This window comes from Convolutriloba macropyga, chromosome 4 (assembly GCF_964194025.1).
Source record: "Convolutriloba macropyga chromosome 4, txConMacr16.3, whole genome shotgun sequence".
NCBI classification, from domain to species: Eukaryota; Metazoa; Xenacoelomorpha; order Acoela; family Convolutidae; genus Convolutriloba; species Convolutriloba macropyga.
The window spans coordinates 61,654,556-61,675,379 of record NC_134471.1 but is presented as its reverse complement, the minus strand read 5'-3'; the positions used below and the strand labels follow the sequence as shown (position 1 = coordinate 61,675,379).

At 35.1% G+C, this 20,824-nt stretch overlaps 1 protein-coding gene across 1 annotated transcript; it reads right to left on the bottom strand.

Annotated features, from left to right (window-relative positions):
- Positions 1–6,933: 6,933 nt before the first annotated feature.
- On the bottom strand, positions 6,934–9,817 carry LOC142338589 (uncharacterized). Its single transcript, XM_075388407.1, has 2 exons — positions 8,274–9,817; positions 6,934–7,481 (listed from the first exon to the last, which is right to left on the bottom strand). The coding sequence occupies exons 1-2, from the start codon at positions 9,155–9,157 to the stop codon at positions 7,037–7,039; spliced, it is 1,329 nt and encodes a 442-aa protein (XP_075244522.1). The 5' UTR covers positions 9,158–9,817; the 3' UTR covers positions 6,934–7,036.
- Positions 9,818–20,824: the final 11,007 nt, after the last annotated feature.

The window sequence follows — 20,824 nt, the reverse complement described above, 5'->3', positions numbered from 1 at the left end:
TTTTCTGAAATTCAGGACTCGACGAATATTGAATTTTCAACTTGAAGGCAGGGAATTAGACTATTAGTGAGGTGACAATGTAATGACTTTAAAGACTTGGAGATTGCCTTTGCTATGTTTCGCCAACTCCTAAAAACTCTTGTATTAAAACTTGAGAGAAGGCCGGTAAAAGGACGATATGTAGCCATATCTTTTGGTCGGTTTCGTCTTCTATTCGGTATCTTGCATGAGAAAGCTTGAGTATTGTCGTTTTTTTTGCATAGCCGGCATGCTACGTTTTTTGCACTAAAGTAGTAAAAACCAACGCTTTTCCCCGTCAAAAACCACAGCACCAAAAACAGCATTATCGGCTGTTTCATTTTTAACCGTGAAAAAAGTTTAGTTTTTCCCCAAGTTTTTTTTTCGTCAAAAACTTCAGTTGACTTTTTGAAAAAAATGATTATTAAAGGCTAAACACATAAGTAATAAGTTCTGCTACTTATTTCAAGTTTTCTCAGTTTGTTGAGTTCAAGAGAACTTTTTGTCTGTTGGGCTTGTAATGTTAAATTAGTCTTCTACTATTCAAGTCCATGATTTTCAAGCTTTTCATTCAATTTATTACAAACGTATTTTGAGGACTTATCCTGCTAGGCTCTTGAAATTAATAAGCGTTTTAGTGTATTCTATGCGCTCTTTAGAAAAATAGTTCTTTGATGTATAATTTTCTCAAGACGAAAAACGCCCCAATTTTGTGCCTCACAGCTACGTGATGTTTTTCCCTTAAATATCCATATAGAGTGCTATAAATTAGTTCAAATTCAGATAGTTTTCAAAGCCATATTTAATCCGTTTTTCTATCTAGGACTGTAATCTCTAGTTGTTTATGTTAATTGAAAATAACCGCATACTGATAGATTACTGATAAACATTACGTACCCAAGAGCCTCAGTATTTACCTTTTGAGTTCAGTGAAGATGAATTTGTATAATTGGTTAAAAATTCTGCTGAATCTACCATCACCAGAACACCGGAGAACCAGCCTGATAACCAGTTGATAGTGAAACTCAGAAATACTCTTGAAACTCATATTTCTTCCTTCAAAAAATACTATCTAATTTCCGAGAAAATAATTGAACAAGAAAACTTTATTTAAATTCCTAAGTAATAGTAGACACTCACAGAACTTGAATATAGCAATAAAAAACTATTAAAAAACAAGGCAATCAGTGGATATATCACGGATTCCAACCGCTCAATAAACGGCTATTACTAACATTGAAATTATATCAGCTAAAATCGCACTATGAAACAACCATATGTCATTGTACAATGGAGATACTTTTAGTTAAATACTCTTATTATTACCCTCTAAAACATCAGGACAATGCCCAAAAAAGTTAGTGCGTAACATGGTGACAGAACTTATTAATTGTTTCCCAGTTTAACGGGCCAAAAATTCCGATTAATTATTCGAAATAATTGATATTTTCTTCAACAAAAAACTTGAAACAACTTGATGAATTTATTTATTTCTTCAGTCTTTAATAAGAGTTTTTTTCGGAAAGCCAAAACTACAGATAGTTTGCTAATATTTTAGCAAAAATATAGGAAAAAGACTTTTTTCACGGCCAAAAATGACATTGCCGAAAATGTCCTTTTTGACCCTGAAGCTTCGTCCTTGACAGTGTCAACTTTGACCGTGAGAAGCGCTGTTTTCTTCCTACTTTTGGTCCCAAAAAACGTAGCAAGCCGTCAGTATTTTTATGCATGATACCGGCCAAAAATGTGGACTATATTCGCTTTTGTCGTACTAATAGTTTCGTCAAAAGCTACTAAGCTACTACAATATCTCTCATATGTCTTTGATGATGTCGATCAGGTATCACATGAACCGATTGGTGCCAAGCTTAAATGATTTTTTAATATCACTAAGTAATATTTGACTACAGAGATTCGTGAAGTTTAAGGTGCTCAGAGCTCAAATGAGCAAGCGATTTACAAAAAAATTTATCTTATGAAAACCGTTTCAAGGTGCAGACGACAATTATTAGTCGATTCGTTGAGCTTTTGAGCTACTGGAAAATGGTTTGATTGAGACTTAAACCAATCAAGAATCAATCCTCAAGGATTCTAAGAGGTTTTCTCAATAAATTATACCACACAATCATTGACAGCTTCAAAAAATAATTGAAAAATAGCGATGTGAAAACTTGAAAATATGCTTGATATATTGATCGATGATATATGCATCGATATTCTTGCTCGCCCATCATTTAAATCTGGTCTCTGAATGGAAAAAACAATACAGGGGAATGTAGAAATCTGAAGCTATTGCTGTACCCGGATAGAAGATTCTCTCTCTGCTTGCAAACAAATAGGTTATTCAACACATTCCAGGGGAATCAAGCATATCGATCCCATCAGCTAACCATTTTTTACAAATGAAAACAACGCTGATTCAATTTAAATAAACAACAACAACAACAACAACAACAACAACAACAACAAAAACATTATTACTGGCAAAAAATAATAATGCAAAACAAATATCAATTAAGAAAAATAAAAACAGGCCACGGTTCAATTTAATTAAGCTGTGAGGGTAGTAGGCTATATATTTTCATCATGGAGCTTCAAATGGTGTCATCAAAGCTTATTTTACACATTATTTCATAACATTTAGACCGACAACTAAAATTTTGAGGTACTCCTCAGACTCTTACTAACTCACCGCCACTTAAATTAAATTAGATAATTATGAATGAGAGAACAATTTAGATCACGCGCAAATCAATAAATAATTCGGAGAAGTCACCTGAGAAGCCAAATCACCGAAGCTTTACAACAAAGCTTTAAAAAAACAGCGAAGCCAGAAATTTCCAGAAAAAAAACAACTCAATTAAAACAATTGCTCGAAACTTTGAGAGCAATTAATCAAAACTGTAATAACATATATTCCTTAGATCCTAATTTTTTTAAAGAAAACAACAGTTTTAAACTTATAAAATGACTACCACCGAAAACCCGTAAATCTTCAAAATGAAGTCATGAGAATCAAATTAAAACAAACATTACAAATTAAAACAAACATTACAAATTAAAACAAACATCAATGTAAAACAATACATTACATTAAGTTTTATAGAAGCATCTCAATTTTGAAGTAAAACAGTGTAGCGAAAATTCATTGAGCATATAAAAGAACAAACGATTTACCGTTGTCTTTAGAAAGATATTTTCAGTAAAAATGCCAGCTTTCAGCGCTCAGACTGCAATGTATAGTTATAAATTTAAACCGTTTGATGACTAAACAAGACTAAACTTCAAAATGAACAAATACCTTTTTCAATTTTAAGACCAGCAAAAATTGAATCCATTGCTCTTGACATAGAGCATAAGGGAATATAGCGTTCATCCCACAAAGATATTGAAAACAAATTTGTTTCGGGATCTAGCCGCTTTTTGCCGATACTCCCATACATCAATAGTTTTTCCTTATTCAAGTTCAACATTCACAGTGGAATACATCTCAGAATAAAAGCCAAAACAGTTCTTAAAAAATGCATAAAAATGATCAATTGCTTCAAAAATATGCATATTATGCACAGAAGCTTTCTAAGCAATTTCGATACAGTTCACTTCGGGTAGAACAACTGACACCGAAAGAGAAACGTAACAAGGCGGCTCCGGCGACTCTGTGCGTAGCATACCAACATACTTTAAGCTAAAATCTTGTCAAAAGCGTTATAAGTGATATCAGAAGTATTCGTATTATTCTTCGTATTATTCTAAAGCAACTAGAAGTGAAATCCTTTGTATACGTTCTATGTGCTCGGCTCTTAATCACTTATCAATTAAAAACCTGGAGCTCAAAGAGAACTACAATTAAAAAACTGGAAAAATGCAAAACCTACATAATTTTTGGGGACAATCTTCTAATAAACAGAAGATATACACCAGAAAACAACCTAAACATGACGGGTATATTGTCGGAAAACACCCGCAAGATAAATCATTGCCGCCAGAAATGGATCACTTAGAGCAAAGACGAAAAAAATTGCTAAGCAAACAAAGTTCTGGTCTCAAATTCTATCCTTATTTTCGAACCAAATTTCAAAAAATATTCTACGGTCAATGCAAAATGGCTTGTGCTTATCTAGTTTGCGTGACCTTTAATGAAAACTGCTTAAGAGTTTACATTATAAATAGACTACATCAGTCATATAACACAGTCAAAAGCAGAAGCCGAGACCGTCTTTTGCGTTATAGAGGTCGGTAAACAACCAAGGGGGCAAAATTCATTTTCATGAGTGATATAAGTAATCTGTGATCACACGGTTAACCTAATAAATGACTTCACGCACTCAAAGTAATTAATGAGTGGTAGAAGTCAACAAAAACTGGTTTCAAATATTTTTAACAAAATTAGGTTAAGCTGACGAATTAAAAAACATTGCAGAAGTCTCCTGAACTACAATTCAAAGGATCGAACAAACTAGAAACCGTTTAACATGAAAAAACCTTTGATGGCCAAAAAAAGCACATGACAAATCAAACAAAAAACAACAGAAAAACAAATTAAAAGAAACATATGTTTCCCAGTTTTTTAAAGTCAAAATCATCAAAACACGTTACAAAATAGTGAAGTCCGTTCAGCAAAAAAAGTATCTAGCGTAAATTACCCACAAACTTCTTTATTAATTACAATAAGTGACATGAAAACAAAAATCAAAGCAAGTGATTGGAACGGAAATCTTTCTGTGTCTAAGCACAAAAAGAATGCCGGTCAACAAAAGAAACTAAAGGGATCACGTTTTATTGCAATGGAGCGCAGATGGAATCCGTCATTTTTGAGACAGAGTGACACAGCAAAAAAACGTCAATGCCAAAGTCACGCAAAATTTCACAACCAGCTCAATATATTAATAGGTTCACATTTGCACTGTTAAAAAAACTTACGTCGAACTAATGCTAAAGAGAAAAAATGACGCCAAAACAACAACAAATGAGGGTTTCACAAACACTTTATGAAAACCACCTCGTCCAAATTAAAATCATTAACCATTAACTGTTAAGATTACACGAAACTTAAAAATTCAAGAAGTCATAAAGACCGTAGGCTATAATCTCCAGAAAATAAACAGGTATGGTTATGCTCCAATAGAAAGATCATCTGAACGATCATCAATAAATTCAAGTACTATGACAACACTGAGATCAGCAAATAATGGCAAAACTTAAAATCATTAATAATTGAAGAAGGCAGATCATAAAAATCAAAAACCATTCGCTGCCCATTGAACTTTGACATACGTAAAAAGAAAAATTTGAAACTGCCTGCTTTTTCGGGCTCGTTTCAACTCCCAAGTGAATCGAATCAGAATTCAATATGACTTCTCATTAACATAAAAAATTCGAAAATGTGTAAAAAGATTTAAAAACCAGCGCCCTAATACGGTCCAATGGATTTTAAAAATCTCAACATTAGTGGGGACGAATGAAGACCAACAATAGCTCACTGTCATAGCTATTAAAGTATGGGGAAAATAAAAAAATCACGAATATCGTATGACAACAATTGGTTTCAAAGTCATAATATACAGTATCTGCCCATTAAAGAATTAAGACAAATGACAATTGATAATAGGCAAAATCTCAGCACTTGGGTGACATTTCACTCAAGAGAAAAACTCCTTCCGAAAAATCAAAATTTGTTCAGACACCAAATTCTCCCTCAACTTGTAAGATAGTTCGAAATTCACGCTTCAAACCTTCTCGCTTATCGATCCCTTTGATACTCCAGGATGAACAGAAAAACTCGACTTAAAAAAATATGAATTCTCGTTGTCCAGAAAAAACCAAACAATTGTGCACTGATATAAAAAAACAAACCAATCCAATTCTTTACAATCGAAAAATCACGAAGACACTTATATCCTCAATATGGTTTCGCGGCTATTAAAGATACATTTCTTATAGCCTATGAGCCAAATCAGATTTGACCAACCTTTATTAGACAAAAAATTATGTTCATTGAAATTCTAACCTTGACTTTTAAGCTTAAGAAATCCAAGCAACTTCAGAACACTTCGCAATAAAAAATATTTCAGATCCAGCTCAGTGCCTCTATTGCAAATTAATGCATTGGTCTTCAACTGTTCATCCCGTTTCCAGAACTGGCTGAAAAGATCCATTACAATTCTTTGGATTGCAACAGCAGGTATCTGGAGAAAAACTCAAAACAAATCTCATAAAAAGAGGGAGCTAAATAAAAACCTCATATAGACTCCAGGCATCTTTTATATTTAATTTGTACCTGAATTTACTGAAAATCACTTCTTGTTCTCTAAATTTAACTTAACTTCTCCTTAGTTGTCTTCTTTGATCATTTTAGCAAAAGCTCAATGAAAAATGAAGAAAACATTAGTTATCCTTTTGATCAACTGACCAATTTTCCTAACCTCACCTAGTCCAAAAAATGATCAAAACATTTAAAGAAAAGCACGCTGAAATAACTTCTTTTATATCTAAACGATCAATTGTCTATAAGAATGGACAAATGAGACCAGGAGTTTCATAATAACTATATCAGCTTAAAAACAGTTCTCGATCTCTATATTTGAAAATTAATTTAACACACGGCAAAGAAAAAATTTCTATCTGTTTTTCAACTATAAAGGCCATTTTTTCATTTCTAAACCCCATGTTTCCTTACAATTTTTATAATTCTAAAGTTTTCAAAGTCAACGAAAATACAAATTTCTTATAGATTATCTTTCGTATATTTTGGAAATTGGAACAATTATTCAGCTGGCGACGAGTCAGTAGATCGTACAATTTGCTTTCAACGTGCAATTTCAAACCTAATTGATTGTAAACAGGGAAGAATGTAGAAACAAAAAATTATGTTTTCGGTGAAAGGGGCTCCTTGTTTCTAATTTGTTGAAAGTAAAACCAATAAGATAAAGTAAATTTGGCCGTAATTATACATTTTAAATCAAGATCAAAACGAATAAAAAAGAATTAAAAATGCTAGATATCAGATTAGATTAGCAATTTACAGCTTGTAAAATTCTTCGACAGATTTAACAGTTGCATGTGATTCATTTTTAAACAATTTGATATAGGAAATGATATCTTTCAAATGTTTCAACTCAACATCAGATCTCAAGCTCATTGGCACGAAATAGTAACAATTAAACATGAGGAGTTCAGCCTTTCTACTGGTCGCTTTCTGATTGAAGTTATCTCTCATCGTCCAAATCCGATTCGCTAAAGCTTCTTCACACGGAGGTATTGAAAAGTTGATCACTCTTTGAATGGCGTGAACTTTCTCGAATATGGTGATTAAGTTTTCATTTTCATATTGCAAAGTATTATCAGGAGCTATAACTGCTTCATCGTTTATTATCATAATATTGCATCTATCGGAAAGAGCAGAAAACTGACTCGCGATTCGACAAGCATCAGAAATGGAAACAGTGCTCGGAACTACCGAAGACCTGAAACAAAAATTTAACAGAGTAAATTCAAAATCGAAATATCAGGGCACCTCTTCTGTTTCACTCCCACGGCTGTTTATGACACCTACCCGAGTTAAAAATTAGCATATATTATATAGCACATGCGGCATCTTCTAGTTAGCTTTTTTGTGGCATGCCGGTCGTCTTTTCTGCTCTTGCTAAAGTTTCTTGTCTCATGATAACTATATCTAATAGTTGTATACATTCAATCATGTTCAAGACATAAATTCTTTTTTTTCTTGAATTATTTATATTGCAAGCTTCTGTCAAAGTTTTTCAAAAATGCGGGAGCCCATTAACACTACGAAATCTGTTTCGTCATTAGACTATGAGATTACTGCACTCGTTTATCGCCACTGTTACTGGGCAAAAGTGTGATTAAAGTTATGGAACTATTGCAATCACCTCCGGGCTTAGCCTGTTTATCAAGTTTTTGAAGGCGAGCTACGCAAAATGGCATTTATAAGACAAGCAGGACTAATATAATTGCCACTTTGTTTGAGAGCAATTAACTTGGTTGGAGAAAAATTTTAACACAACGAAGAGCTTAAAACAAAAAAAAAATGCAGTTAAATATCTTCCTATACTTTGATTACTTTCCAAAAGGTCAACGGATATATTTTAACGCATTGATGCAACCAACTTGTGCAACTCTCTTCTTGAACAAACCGCAAACATCTTTGATTTTTTTTGAAAAGCTATAATTTCTTAATTTTTTTGACAAGCAATAATTTTTTTGGCAAGCTATAATTTAAATTTAAAAAGACTCACGTAATGCACATAGACGTGAAAAACTCCTCCAGCATGTGAACGTCTTTATCAGAACTGCAGAAAATGGCCACATTACACTCGGTGCACTGAATAACTTCCTTCATGTAATCATACCAATGCTTGGTCATACCATCAACCATGTACATTATATGCCTTGTAGGCGACACGAGACAAGCATTTCGCGGCTCCGTTATCACAGTCAGACTTAAAACGTTTTCTACTTTAGTCGAAATCTCAAAATTAGACATTTTAAGCAACTGTTTATTGAATTTCCGACAAAACGTGAGAATTTGTGCATTAGAAAGCACTTCCTCCGATCGATCAATGAAGCTTTTCATATCTTCTGAAACTTGTTTGACGTCAAATATGACGCATTTGTAATTTCTCAAACCGTGGTACAGAAAATCGTGTGTTAAAGCATAAACTATACGGATAACATTGTCCCTCCAATTCGTTTCCTTTTTCGATGCAAAAGTTTGCTCCTCAAGCAATTCAGTAGCCGAAATGACCGAAAAAGTGTTTTGCACCGAATTTAAGTTCAAAGTATCTTCTTTCTGACTCCATGTGTTTGAAATATTGTCATAAATTAATTCCGCATCTTCGAATCTATCTGTTAGAACAACTATAGAGCTCAAGCAAACATTAGAAATCCTGGAGTACTTCGCAATTGGTATGAGGTATGATAAGAAATAATTTTCGGAACCGTCCAAAATCAAAATCTTGGAATTTCGTTTACCAAACTGAGGCCAGAGGTAGTTTTGAGCAACAGATATTGGCTCTAATATCTTTCTTCTGTTGTGATACTGACTATTGAACTCGGACTCCGCGGTTGGCAGATTTTCTACACTTGCAGCTATTGCAAAACTTGCAGAAAAAATAAACATTGCATAAATCTGACGCGTGAGAATTAATCCAATTCTGAAAAAAGTTTTGATAGAAATATACCTGACAAAGACTACTTTCTCAACACTCGTTACATCCGAACTCCCTTTCCTTAAACTTTAAGTGAATAAACTGCAAATCGATATAACTTTAATTGTTAAAAATTCTAGCAAAGTGACCAAGAACTTACCGAGAAAATCCAGATACAAGCTTGCCAGTTCTCCATAAAACGGGTACGTTGAGTTCAGCGTAAAATCTGTTCAAATTGATCATGGTAATTCATAATTTCACAACGCAAAACTTGCTTCAAAGGATGTAAGCAAGACCAAGTTAAAAGATATAACTCGAACTAAACTTACGGGTTCGTAATGTTACAGGAAAAGCTCGTTCAAAATAGGCAGCTCCCAATGAATACAACCAAATAAAGTATGTTTCGAGATTAAACAACGATTTGATGCCATTCCTTTCATCCTCACTGTTTTCATCCCAACGGTCTAAGTATATGTCAGAACATAAATCTTAACAGCCCGAGGGGGCAATTATGGTCTACTTATTTAGAGGACCAGACGCGAAAACTACATCAAGTTTAACCGCAGTATTTGAAAATCGGAGTAAATTTTGATTTACCCTTATGTGGCCTCTAGGCGAATAATTGACGTATATCTAATCTATCACTTAGTCTCATGAGAGTTCATTCATTCCATGAAAATCTGATTCAAAAACCACGATAACAAGTATAGAGAGGGCTGCTACGTTAGGACCGGAAAATTAGCAGAAAATTCAATGCATGATGCAAGGATTTTTTCGTACGCGCTGCTTTATGTGTATTTTTAACAAAAAACACAAGAAGGATAATCAACTTGTCAAATAAAATGCAGGTAGAAAACATATAACCAATGGAATTGTCTTTACGGCGGATTGGTTTAAGTTTCTTGCTCCGATTAGTTACCCTCAACGCATTCTCGCACTAGCAGAAACATAATTTTGACTGTTTCTCAAGTGTTAACAAAAACTCGTAATTTTTCACCATTTGATTCCTCGAGTACGTTAGAACAAAAGTTACGTAAGGCACAAGGGGGACTATGAATTATACTCTAATGTATATAGCGAATCAAAGCATAAGAAACAAGCAGCTTTGTCTCGACACTGATAATGATTCAAAAGTGAACCAAATTTTACTGAGTGAAGGAGGTAACTGAAAAAGGCAAGCAAACTTGACCTGAGAGTAAACAAGGCGGCTCGGTAATGTGCGTTCGCACATTAAGTTCCGACCCCGCTCATCTACATTTTTCACTTAATTGTCTACCAAATGAGGAAGAGACAAAAAAATTAACATATCAACATATCGTTCAACAGATGTCTAAAAGAACAAAACAATCTACTCTAGAGGGCCTATGAGACCTGTGGCTACCATAATATGACTACCAGAAAAGACAGCAATAAAAATCAAATAGTTACAAATATTAATTACGACTAAAACTCCTTGTCCATCTTTTGAAAACCACTAATAACCAAATCAAAATGGCATCAGATAAAATTTATACTAAGAGGATTAACCGATACTTTTTTGGAACAAAATATGGGACTTTTCCTCAATGCGACTTCGCAACAAGTCGACTAGAAATAAGCAAAAGGGGCAAAGTTTATTAAAACAATGCTTTTTTTTTTAAAAAAAAAGAATTAAATTCGAACTGATTAGAAACATTACGCATCAAATGAAATCATTGAGAGAGTATTTTATACCTCAATAGAGCGCGACGGAGGCCTTTCATTATCCAGGATATTCCATAGGACTACAAAAAGAACGACAAATACAGGCAAAAAACAAAAAATTTGCACGAAAAATTATGCACAAAAACGATGTCCCCCAATCAATTAAATATTACGCTGATCACTAAAAACAAAATCTTCGTTTGCATTTTTTGCAGGTTACAACATTTGTAAATCAAACGATGCCCATTATTGTGATACTGTGAAAAGAAAACAAAAACCTACAAAAGGTGCAAATATATCAAAATCACGAAAATTGGTTTTATGAAAACTGGTTGTTCCAAGAAGAAAGACCATTTGAGGAAAATAAAACTGTTTTTAAGAGCAAATTGTATTTTAATAGATAAAAGATATGAATTGTATATAGAGATGCTTAGCTACAATTTATCTTAAATAAAATTGGCAGATCTCAAAAATCTCCTTTTTATTAAAAACAAATATTTTCAAAATTCATAGCCAACAAAAGCTTTCGACTAAAAAAGTAAACAGTTTTCTTGCAACTGCTCGGAAAAATAATTGCAACTGTTTTTAATGAGAGTAAACCATAAGACTATAAAATCACATTAAATACAATCTGAACTAATAAGTTTCACAAGCAACTTTACGAAACCACAGTTTTGAAGCCATTAAATTTATAAGTTATTAACCGCGAGAATATAACATCTTCATTTGCGTTTCTTTTGATCATCATAACGTCTTTTTGTAAAACGACTATCACAAAATCACAACAAAAAGAACCACAAAAACTGAAAAGTAACTAAACTTCAAATAAGTCTTCTGATTCAAATTGTCTAAGCCCTGAAGACATCATTTAAAACGTTTAAAGAACAGAAAAATTATTGTTTGATTCAACAAAACATTAAAAAGAGCTCTAAATAATGAGGCTAATTTACGAAATGATACAACAAAGTAAAATACGAAAAAAAAACGCAAACCAGAACAAAGTGATAAGTTGAAGAATACTATTACTCTTTTTTTTTAGAAATTTAATTCGAAAGTCAAAACAACCATTAGCTATTTACCAATATCAGTTTTTAAGTTCATTTGTTCATCTATAGTTGGCCACTGAGACGTTTAATTAAACAATATCTGGCATATGACAACAAAAATTAACAAGAAAACAGGGCAAAAACAAAAAACTCTACCAATTTCTACAAGAGAACGGCGTCGCAGCCCTTCAAACCATATGTTATTAAAACAAGAAATATGCTCAGTTTCAAATGTTGTAAAGCTTTTTTCAGTTAGATTGTTAAATAAAATGATAATTTACAAAAGAAACAAAAACAACAGCAAAAATGGGCGATTATGCACAAAAGTCGGAAAATTTTGTATGAAAACTCGTAGTACCAAAAGCAAGAAAACCTTCGTTTAAAACAATCGGCCACGAAATTAGTTTTCATTCTATAAGGAAGAAAAGGTGAACTGAACTTCCTGACAATAAGCAAACTGTTGACTAAAATAACAAAAATTTGACAAGTTCAAAAAATCACAGAAATTTCATTAAAACAAATACATTCAATAACATAAGAGACTTTAGGTAACAACCGAAAGAATGAAAAAGGTTCACTTGCAATTCTTGAGGAAGAAAGTTAAATCTTTGAGTTGTTAAACTTAAAAATCAGACTGCCAAAGAACAACAATTGAAGGCAAAAGAAAGACAAGAATTCAGTTAATTTTTACTAAAACTCCTCCTGAAAGCTATAAAAACCCATTGGATTCCTTAAAACAAACTGTATCTACATTTGACCTCAAATTTTCGTAAAATTTAGCTGTCATTAACGGAGCCGTGAATAAAAAATATTGTCAGTAATTAACATTAAAAAAACAAAAGCAAAATATTTTGAAAAAAGGCAGCATCAAAATAAAAACCAAAATAAAAACCAAAAACCATGATATCATCGAACCTCTCCCTGATTTTGTTTTCCACCCAGCAAAACGACCAAGTGTTCTAAGTTTGCGGATTAGATCAATTGTTGAGTGGAATTCTTCAAATATTAAAAAAACAACGATGCATTTTGTATAATTATCGAGTTAAATCTGCAAAAAACGGTAAAGTTTTAATTCCAGAAGACTTTCATAAGGCACCTAATTACAACTAGCGCTCTTTTTGAGATTATAGAGTCTGTGTTAAGGTTTCTAGGTCACTAAGTTTGGCCACCTTTAAAAACGTGGACCAAAAAAGCATATTTTGTGCCATTTTTGATGAAAGTTTGAATTTTGAGAATTTTATAAAAAATTTTAGCCAAAAAAAACTTCAATCAAACAATTCAGCAACCTTTTTCTTTCTCTAACGGTAACAACAACACTCTGCCGTTAGAAATTTTGATTTATTTTGAATTACATTAGCGAAATTGTGCCAAATTTTAGCAAAAATTACTGAAAATGTGAACAAAAGCAGTCGAATGTTCACAAAACTTTAAACCTCGATAACTCCCTGTAAAAAAAGAAAATTGACGAAACCTTTTTAATTCCGTATTCTACGCTGGACGGGCTTTTTAATGATACCACTCAAAATTCTCTACGATGAATATATCGATCGGCCAAAATTGACTGAACAAAAAAAACCCAGTTGAGTATATAGTTCCTCCCTCCCCACTAAAGTGGGGTTCGGAACAATAAGTGGGCAATAAATGGGCGGTAGAAGCATAATTACATTGTCTACGTGTTTTTCACGTGTTTTTCCAAGATTTGGCTAATTGACTAAGCTGAGCTGCCTCGAAGTTTGAGTGCCTGTCTATTTTTACCCATTTGATTCTCTATGTATATATCAGAACACAAAGGTTAGCGGTCAGAGAGAGAGAGAGAGAGATAGAGAGAGAGAAGAGAGAGAGAGAGAGAGAGAGAGAGAGAGAGAGAGAGAGAGAGAGAGAGAGAGAGAGAGAGAGAGAGAGAGAGAGAGAGAGAGATATGGTTGCCCGACACGAGAGCGCTTGGGACCAAGAACTGAATACAAGTGCCGAGAGGGGATAAGAATTATCTAACTTCTTAAGAGAACAGGAGCGTACAAACACATCAAAATCCACTCAGTGTTACAAAACTGAGGAAACTTTGATACACCTTTATGTGGTTTTCCGGCGCTATACAAGTTATATATATTCATTCAAATACCACTGCCGTCCCCAATCTTCGATTCAAAAACTTCCAATCTATATTGAAATTTCTGAGGTGATCTTATTTGCAACAAATTCTCATTTAAACATAACCGACTAAAGTCGGAAGAATAGCTCAGACCAGTGCGAGCTCAAATCAATTATAGCCTGCTTCAGTCTGGGGGATGGAATTGGGTAACTCAACTCACTAAGGTGCTTCAAATGACGTTTGAGGTTATTATATACCACAATGACTAATGAAAGTTGAAGTAAAAAAATTACACTGATTTCGGCCCGCCGTTCATTTGACTTTAAGTAGTGAACTGTCGCCACTTGAGTTCAGCCAGGCATTTGTGAATGAGAGAGAAATTTAGATCACGTAAAACTTAAAGTCAAGAGCGCTCGAAAAGTCACTCGAAACTTCAAAACGGCCAAGCAAAAATTTTGCATAAAAAAGATCAACACGTTTACTTTGTTCGAGAGAAATTAAAAACAATGAATGCAAAATTAGCTAGAGCTGAAAGCATAGCGGAAGGGTAGAAAAATTTTATATACCACATACTGCTTCACGAGCGTTTTTACCAAACATCTCCAGATTAATGAGAAGTTGGACCTGCCTTCATCTTTTAGCGTCTGATTATTTTTTACCCTGGGTACTCTAATCAACCAAATGGTGTAAGTTGCTCAACTGTTAGAGCCATAAAACGAGTTGATTAAAAATATTACAAAATGATTGCTATCGCCCAGTCGTTGTTAGTCAACTTGAGCTGGTTATCTTCTCGCTAGCAATGTGGAAATATTAATTAATTGACTCCTGTTGCGATAACAATTGCATTAAGTATAGGAAAATTTTTTAGTTAACACGCCTTCTGAGTTGTACAAGTGCAACCACAACCTATCATTGGATCGCAACTCGTTGATCAAAATCCTTCGGATTACTTTTGTGAAATATAGATTAGCAGCACATACCAACTACACTTCAGCTAAGTAGGGTATCCAATTGAGCCGAAATTGCCGTACTCTACCCACTTGCCTTTTTCTCATTTCGCTACAAACTACCTATTCGTTTCGACTGCCTCTTGGTTCCAGCGTAAAATTATTGTTCATGCTTGGTTCTCTAATTATACTAGGCGTCGTAGGAATATTTTCTAATGCATAGTTACAACCACTTAATTAAAAATTTTCGATGTATGAACTGAATTGTGCATCAAGTAAAGTTGCACTGAGGCAGAGTTGACTACAATCAGGAATTCACCGAAAACAATTGAAACAGAGGAATCAAATTTTGCATAAATAGTGACAGCAAAAGTTGAAAACACCAAAAACGTAGAGCATTTCGTTTGTGTATAGTAAGTACGATAATGGTTTACATTAGCGACCAAATTTACCTTTCAAAGATGTTACAAAGTGAAATCTTCTGCGACTAACGACACCAAAATTTAAAGTCTAAACTCACTGAAAACGTTGTTTTCCTTGTAGTCTTTTTGCTGACTTTGCTGCTTCCCTCATGGGTGTTTTCTTTATTGAAAGTTAAACTTCATTAAACTAACATCAAAAAGCCAAAAAACACAAAAAAGACGAATGATCGTCGAAAAAAAAAACAGCAATTGATTCCCCTGACATCGATTAAAATTGAAAAGAAGATAAAGAAGATGCAAAAGCACTAAAATTAATCAAAATGTACATGTAATTTGTCTTGCTTTAGTCATGATGATTTTTGTACATCTGAAGGAAAGTCATAAAGATTAGTGCAAAGATTAAAGAAAGTTATAAGATTAGCAGGATTATAAAAAACACCAAGCAGATTGCCGCAAAATAGACACCATTGATTCCATAACCAAGATTGAAAGAGAAAAAATTGGTTGTACAAAAAAGTGCGAGCGATTTTGACTGGAATTTTTTTAGCTAGACATACTCTTGTTTCTCGAAGAGATGATACAGGAGTAATATCAATATCGATTAACATGGGCTATAAATTCTTGGCATGTAAAAACAGGTAATTATAGATTTATCTCGTTCATTTTTGGTTTCGTCTTTCAATATAGACTCCGTACCCTTTAGAACGCATTGTTAAAAAATTCCGTTTGAAAGCACTTTGAGCAGAGTGATAAAAGCGTAAAATTTGCCTGAACAGGTGAAAAGAATTCATTACACAAAATTCATTCAACGCAAAACTTTCATTAAGCTATGAAATAAAGTAAAGTGAAAAAAATGTTTGTTTGACCAAGTAAAAAGTATAAAACGGCTAAGTAACAGGTAAACAAAAAGAACAATTAACGTGGAAAACATAAATACTACTGACATTTTATCAATTAAAGAAGTGTAAAAGTCACTGTACGTTCGCGATAGCTGTTTACTATGTAAATAAAGGATTGAATTAAATATTGAATTGAATGGCTTGTGAATCAAGAGAAATTAGTAGCTAAACAAAGCGAGTGAATTTTAAGCGGGAAATTTTGCGTATGTTTACACAATTGAACAAAATCAGGCTCAGCGAGTAACATCAAAAGTCATTACATGCGTTGAGTAATTTATATGTTTATACATTGCCGCCCCCGTTGATGTATGGCATCAAAAAAATATGAAAAATTACTTCAGATCATATGTCAGTTTTTGATAGCATCAACCGCTATTCAACCTCATATTACAAAAAGAATCATATTTGGACCAAGTTTAGTGCTCGCGAAGTGCGGCTTGTGAGAATCCAACTTCCGGTTGTCAAGTCTTCCCGTGTCCGGGTACACAGGTACCGAAAGTGTGCTCGTGGGAAGGACGGCAGGCGGGATCGAGTTGGCTCCTTTCTGCAGGACCATTTTCCAGAGCTTCTGGATTGAGGTTAGCTTGTGTTGATTGGTATCTTTCTGAGTTTTACTAGGGGTCTGTCTGATTGAGAATTTGCCATTTCCTGTTTTTATTTTGGCTACTCTGTCCAAATTGTCATTTCCTGTATGTTTCATGCACAATTCCCAGAGGCCATGATAAGGGAGGACTGTTGTCATCTGTTGTACACTAAATCTCCTTTTGTCCGGTTTTGCTTTTCGGCCATGTTCTTTGGCCTGGTCTGCAATTGGGATAAATATTCAGTTGTCCATTTCTTCCAAAATTCTGCTATGAGTTTCTGCAAGTATTGAAAGCGCTTTTTTGGATCTTCCTCATCTTTTGTTTTTGGGATTGGGGAAACAACCAAAGGCAATTGATGATTATGAAAGCCAGTTAATAGCATAGCAGGGTTTAAGGGATAACTGTCTTTTGCATCATCTGAGACAACTGTGAGCGGTCTCGAGTTAAGTACAGCTTCGACTTGGCATAGCATTGTATATACTTCATCCAAATAGAGGTTAGCTGCTGTTCCGATTGTTTTGAACAGCAGTAGCTTCATCGATTTGACTCCTGCTTCCCATAGTCCACCAAAATGTGAAGCTTTGGCTGGAATTGTTGACCAGTTGATGCCTAAATCTAGAACAGCTTGAGGTAAACAATCAGTTCCGTATTTCTCTTTCAGTATCCTTTAGAGTTTTATGAGATCATTCAATGATCCTATAAAGTTTGTACCATTATCTGAAAATATGCGAGCTGGGCATCCTCGTCGAGAAATAAACCGTCTAATAGCTTTCATGCATTCCTGTGTATCCAATGCTTTAGTGACATGCAAATGAATGGCTTTTGTAACGAAGCATACGAAGACTACCAAATAACATTTGGCTTCAGTCTTGTCACATCTGTAAGGCATTGGACCGGCGAAGTCTATGCCCACGTTACTGAATGGTGGAGCTGGGTTGACTCGTTCTTGTGGTAGGTCGCCTAGGAGTTGAGAAAGGTTACGGCCATTAAACCGAAAACATGTGATGCAGTTTCCAACTATAGACCTTGTCAGCGTTTTCACTCGAATTACCCAGAACTTCTGACGCGTATGAACAACTGTTGCGTTTACACCTGAATGTAACACTCGCTGATGACTGTCAAGTACGATTAACCTCGAAAGATGATTTTTGTAAGGCAAAATTGATTGAAATTTGGCAGATTCATTCAAGCAATCTGCTGCTACTAGACGTCCACCAACCTTCAAAACTCTTTCTTCATCTATGAAGGGATAAAGTTGAAGGATTCTCAATTTTCGGCTTATGCTTTGGCTTTTCTGCAATTTGTATATTTCACCAATATAGTTTTGCTTCTGCACATCTCTAACAAGCATATTTAATGCTTGTCGCTTGAATTCTTTTCTCTCAATTGGCTTTTTAAGCGAAATGTAAGCAAACTTTAGGACTTGCTTTGCTACTCTTTATTGCTTTGTCGAGACTTCCGTAACGTTCAATAGGGAATAATTGGTCGATTTGGTGATTCGACTGCTCTATGTTTTGATCATTGAGCGGGTCGTTTTCCTCCCCCACAGGTTCGGGAATAGTGCCCGAATCTATTGTTAATATTTGGCTCCGCACTACTTCCTTCTTTACTTCTGTTGACTAAAGAATTTCTGGTTGTTTTGGGATAGTCAGCTTTCCATCAGAGAGCCATTGTGGGCCTTCCCACCACATTCTAAGGGATGAAAGCTGTTTTGCTGGCACCGGGCGCGTAGTATGATCGGCGCGTAGTAGATTTTCTTCTGTCGGCACGTATCTCAATTTTTTTGGTTGAATTATTATTGGACTTTGGCCACACGGTTAGCTATGAATGTTGAGAATCGGCTAGGGGTAGAATTAATCCAAGCTAAGGCAACTGTTGAATCGCTCCGAGCATATATTTCAGTTGTAAATCCATTTTGGTTTACCGTTGTCTGAACTGTTTGTATCATCTGCGCTCTTAGAACCACTGAGCACAGTTCAAGTCTCGGTATGCTGAGTGTTTTTCAGGGCGCTAATCTGGACTTGGAACATAGCAAGGTAGACTTGGTCTGAGATGCTCCCAGTGATCGGGCATATATAGCAGCTCCGTACGCTTTTCCAGAAGCATCGCAAAATGAGTGAAATTGTATTTTTTCAATAGCGAAGTTGGCCACAAAGCGTGGTATACGTAGCTCAGATAGATGATGTAATCCAATCATCCAATCTGTAAATTGGTCAGTTATGGTTGCCCCATTATCATCATCCCATCCAATTTCATGTTTCCAAGTCATTTGGAAAAGAATTTTGCATTGAAGCGTTACTGGTGTTAGGAGACCGATAGGGTCAAATATTTTACCCATATTGCTAGATATTGCTCTTCTGGTGGTTATATGTACATTTTCAGGATGGGGCAAGTTGCTGTTAACTGAATCTATCAACATTCTTTTGTTAGATGAAGTAAAAGTTGATTTTTTACCTTCTTTATTTCGACCAGTTTTTTGATTCGGCTGCGGCTTCGGCGATCTTTTGTCGAACATACGTTTGTTGGACCTGGAATCTTTTTGACCGAAAAGTATCGGGCATGGTCCAGTTTTCGAATGGTATTGTTTTTCACTACCAAATTTTTCATTTTTTGCGAAAATTTTGTCCTCAAACGTGACCACTAATTTTTGTTTTTCGGTTTTTTGGTTTTCTGTGTTTGAGTAGTTATTTTCAGGTTCTGAAAGCTCGGATGACTTCGGGCAGCTATCAGTGAGACAACATCTCGGAAATCGCCAATGGGCGTTTTTTGCAGATTTTTGTCGACACCAGTTTTGACCGTTTTTTCGCCTTTTTGTGGGATTTTTGATGTTTTTTTCTTGATTAAACCCTGTTAAAAATTGCATTGAATTAATCGGGCAAACATGGGGAGTTGCATGATTAGAAGCGTGAGAGTCCAATAAATGGATTTCCTTTAGTTTTTACAGTCAAAGTTGACCACTAATTGTGGAAAGTCCGATTTTTGAAACTCGTCAAGTTCGACTGATGGACACTCAATAACTGTTTCTTCGTGTTCGGGCAGATTCATTGTAACAACGCTGCACTGACTTTGGGGTCTATTGAAGTAGAAAGTGTCGGTTTTGGGCTGCCAGTTGAGACCAAGGGTTTTGATGGTGTGGTCATGTTCACCGATGAAAAGATCTTTGTTTTCTTGTAGCTCCGGGGAAATGGCTTCCATAACCTCATGTGAGTTGCTTGCCTACTTGCGAATAGACATCCCAACGAGTTCTAGAGTAGTTCTAATGTCTTTGAACAGGCCAATGACTTGCTCTTGTGTGTCACCGCCACCAAGAAGGTCATCAACATAAAATGAGTTGAGTAATGAATTTTTGCAATGAATTGATGGAGCATCTTTTGCTGTATCACGTAGTGCCCTGATGGCGTGGTATGAGCTAGAAGAAACGCCGTATATGACTCGTGTCATACGGTACTTCTTTATTGGTTGCTTTTGACTACTTCGCCAATACATCTGATGAAAGTTACGGTCCTTTTCGTTTAGTTCGATTTGGCGGTACATTTTTGTGATATCACCTGATAAAGCAATGCGATGGAGACGAAATTGAATCAGTATCTCAAAAAAGTCGGGCTGCTATTTCGGACCAACCAGGAGGCAATCGTCGAGACTTCTTCCGTTCGTTGTTTTTGCTGATGCGTTGAAAACTGCTCTGCATTTTGTAGTCGTAGAGCTTGATTTCCATACTGCGTGATGTGGCATCACAAAGTGTTTCTCGGATGGCAGATTATGGTAGCTTTCAGGCACTGGTTCTAAATGTCCTGTCTCAATCATCTCTTGAAAGAATTCTGTCTATTGAGTTTGGGCATCTGCGTTTCGTGAAAGCTTGTTTACGTTACCCAAAAATTGTCTGAGGATGATTCGAGATGATTCTCCAATGTCGGGCAACCATTCCTGACCGTCTGGATCAAAAATGGCTTCATGTTGGCCAATTGGTAG

What these genes read in the sequence shown, in the direction of transcription:
- LOC142338589 (XM_075388407.1), bottom strand. Translation starts at nt 9,157, where the DNA reads ATGTTTATTTTTTCTGCAAGTTTTGCAATAGCTGCAAGTGTAGAAAAT. An exon ending in TTCACGTCTATGTGCATTAC is followed by an intron (nt 7,482 to 8,273) that starts GTGAGTCTTTTT and finishes TTTTTGTTTCAG; the next exon opens with GTCTTCGGTAGTTCCGAGCA.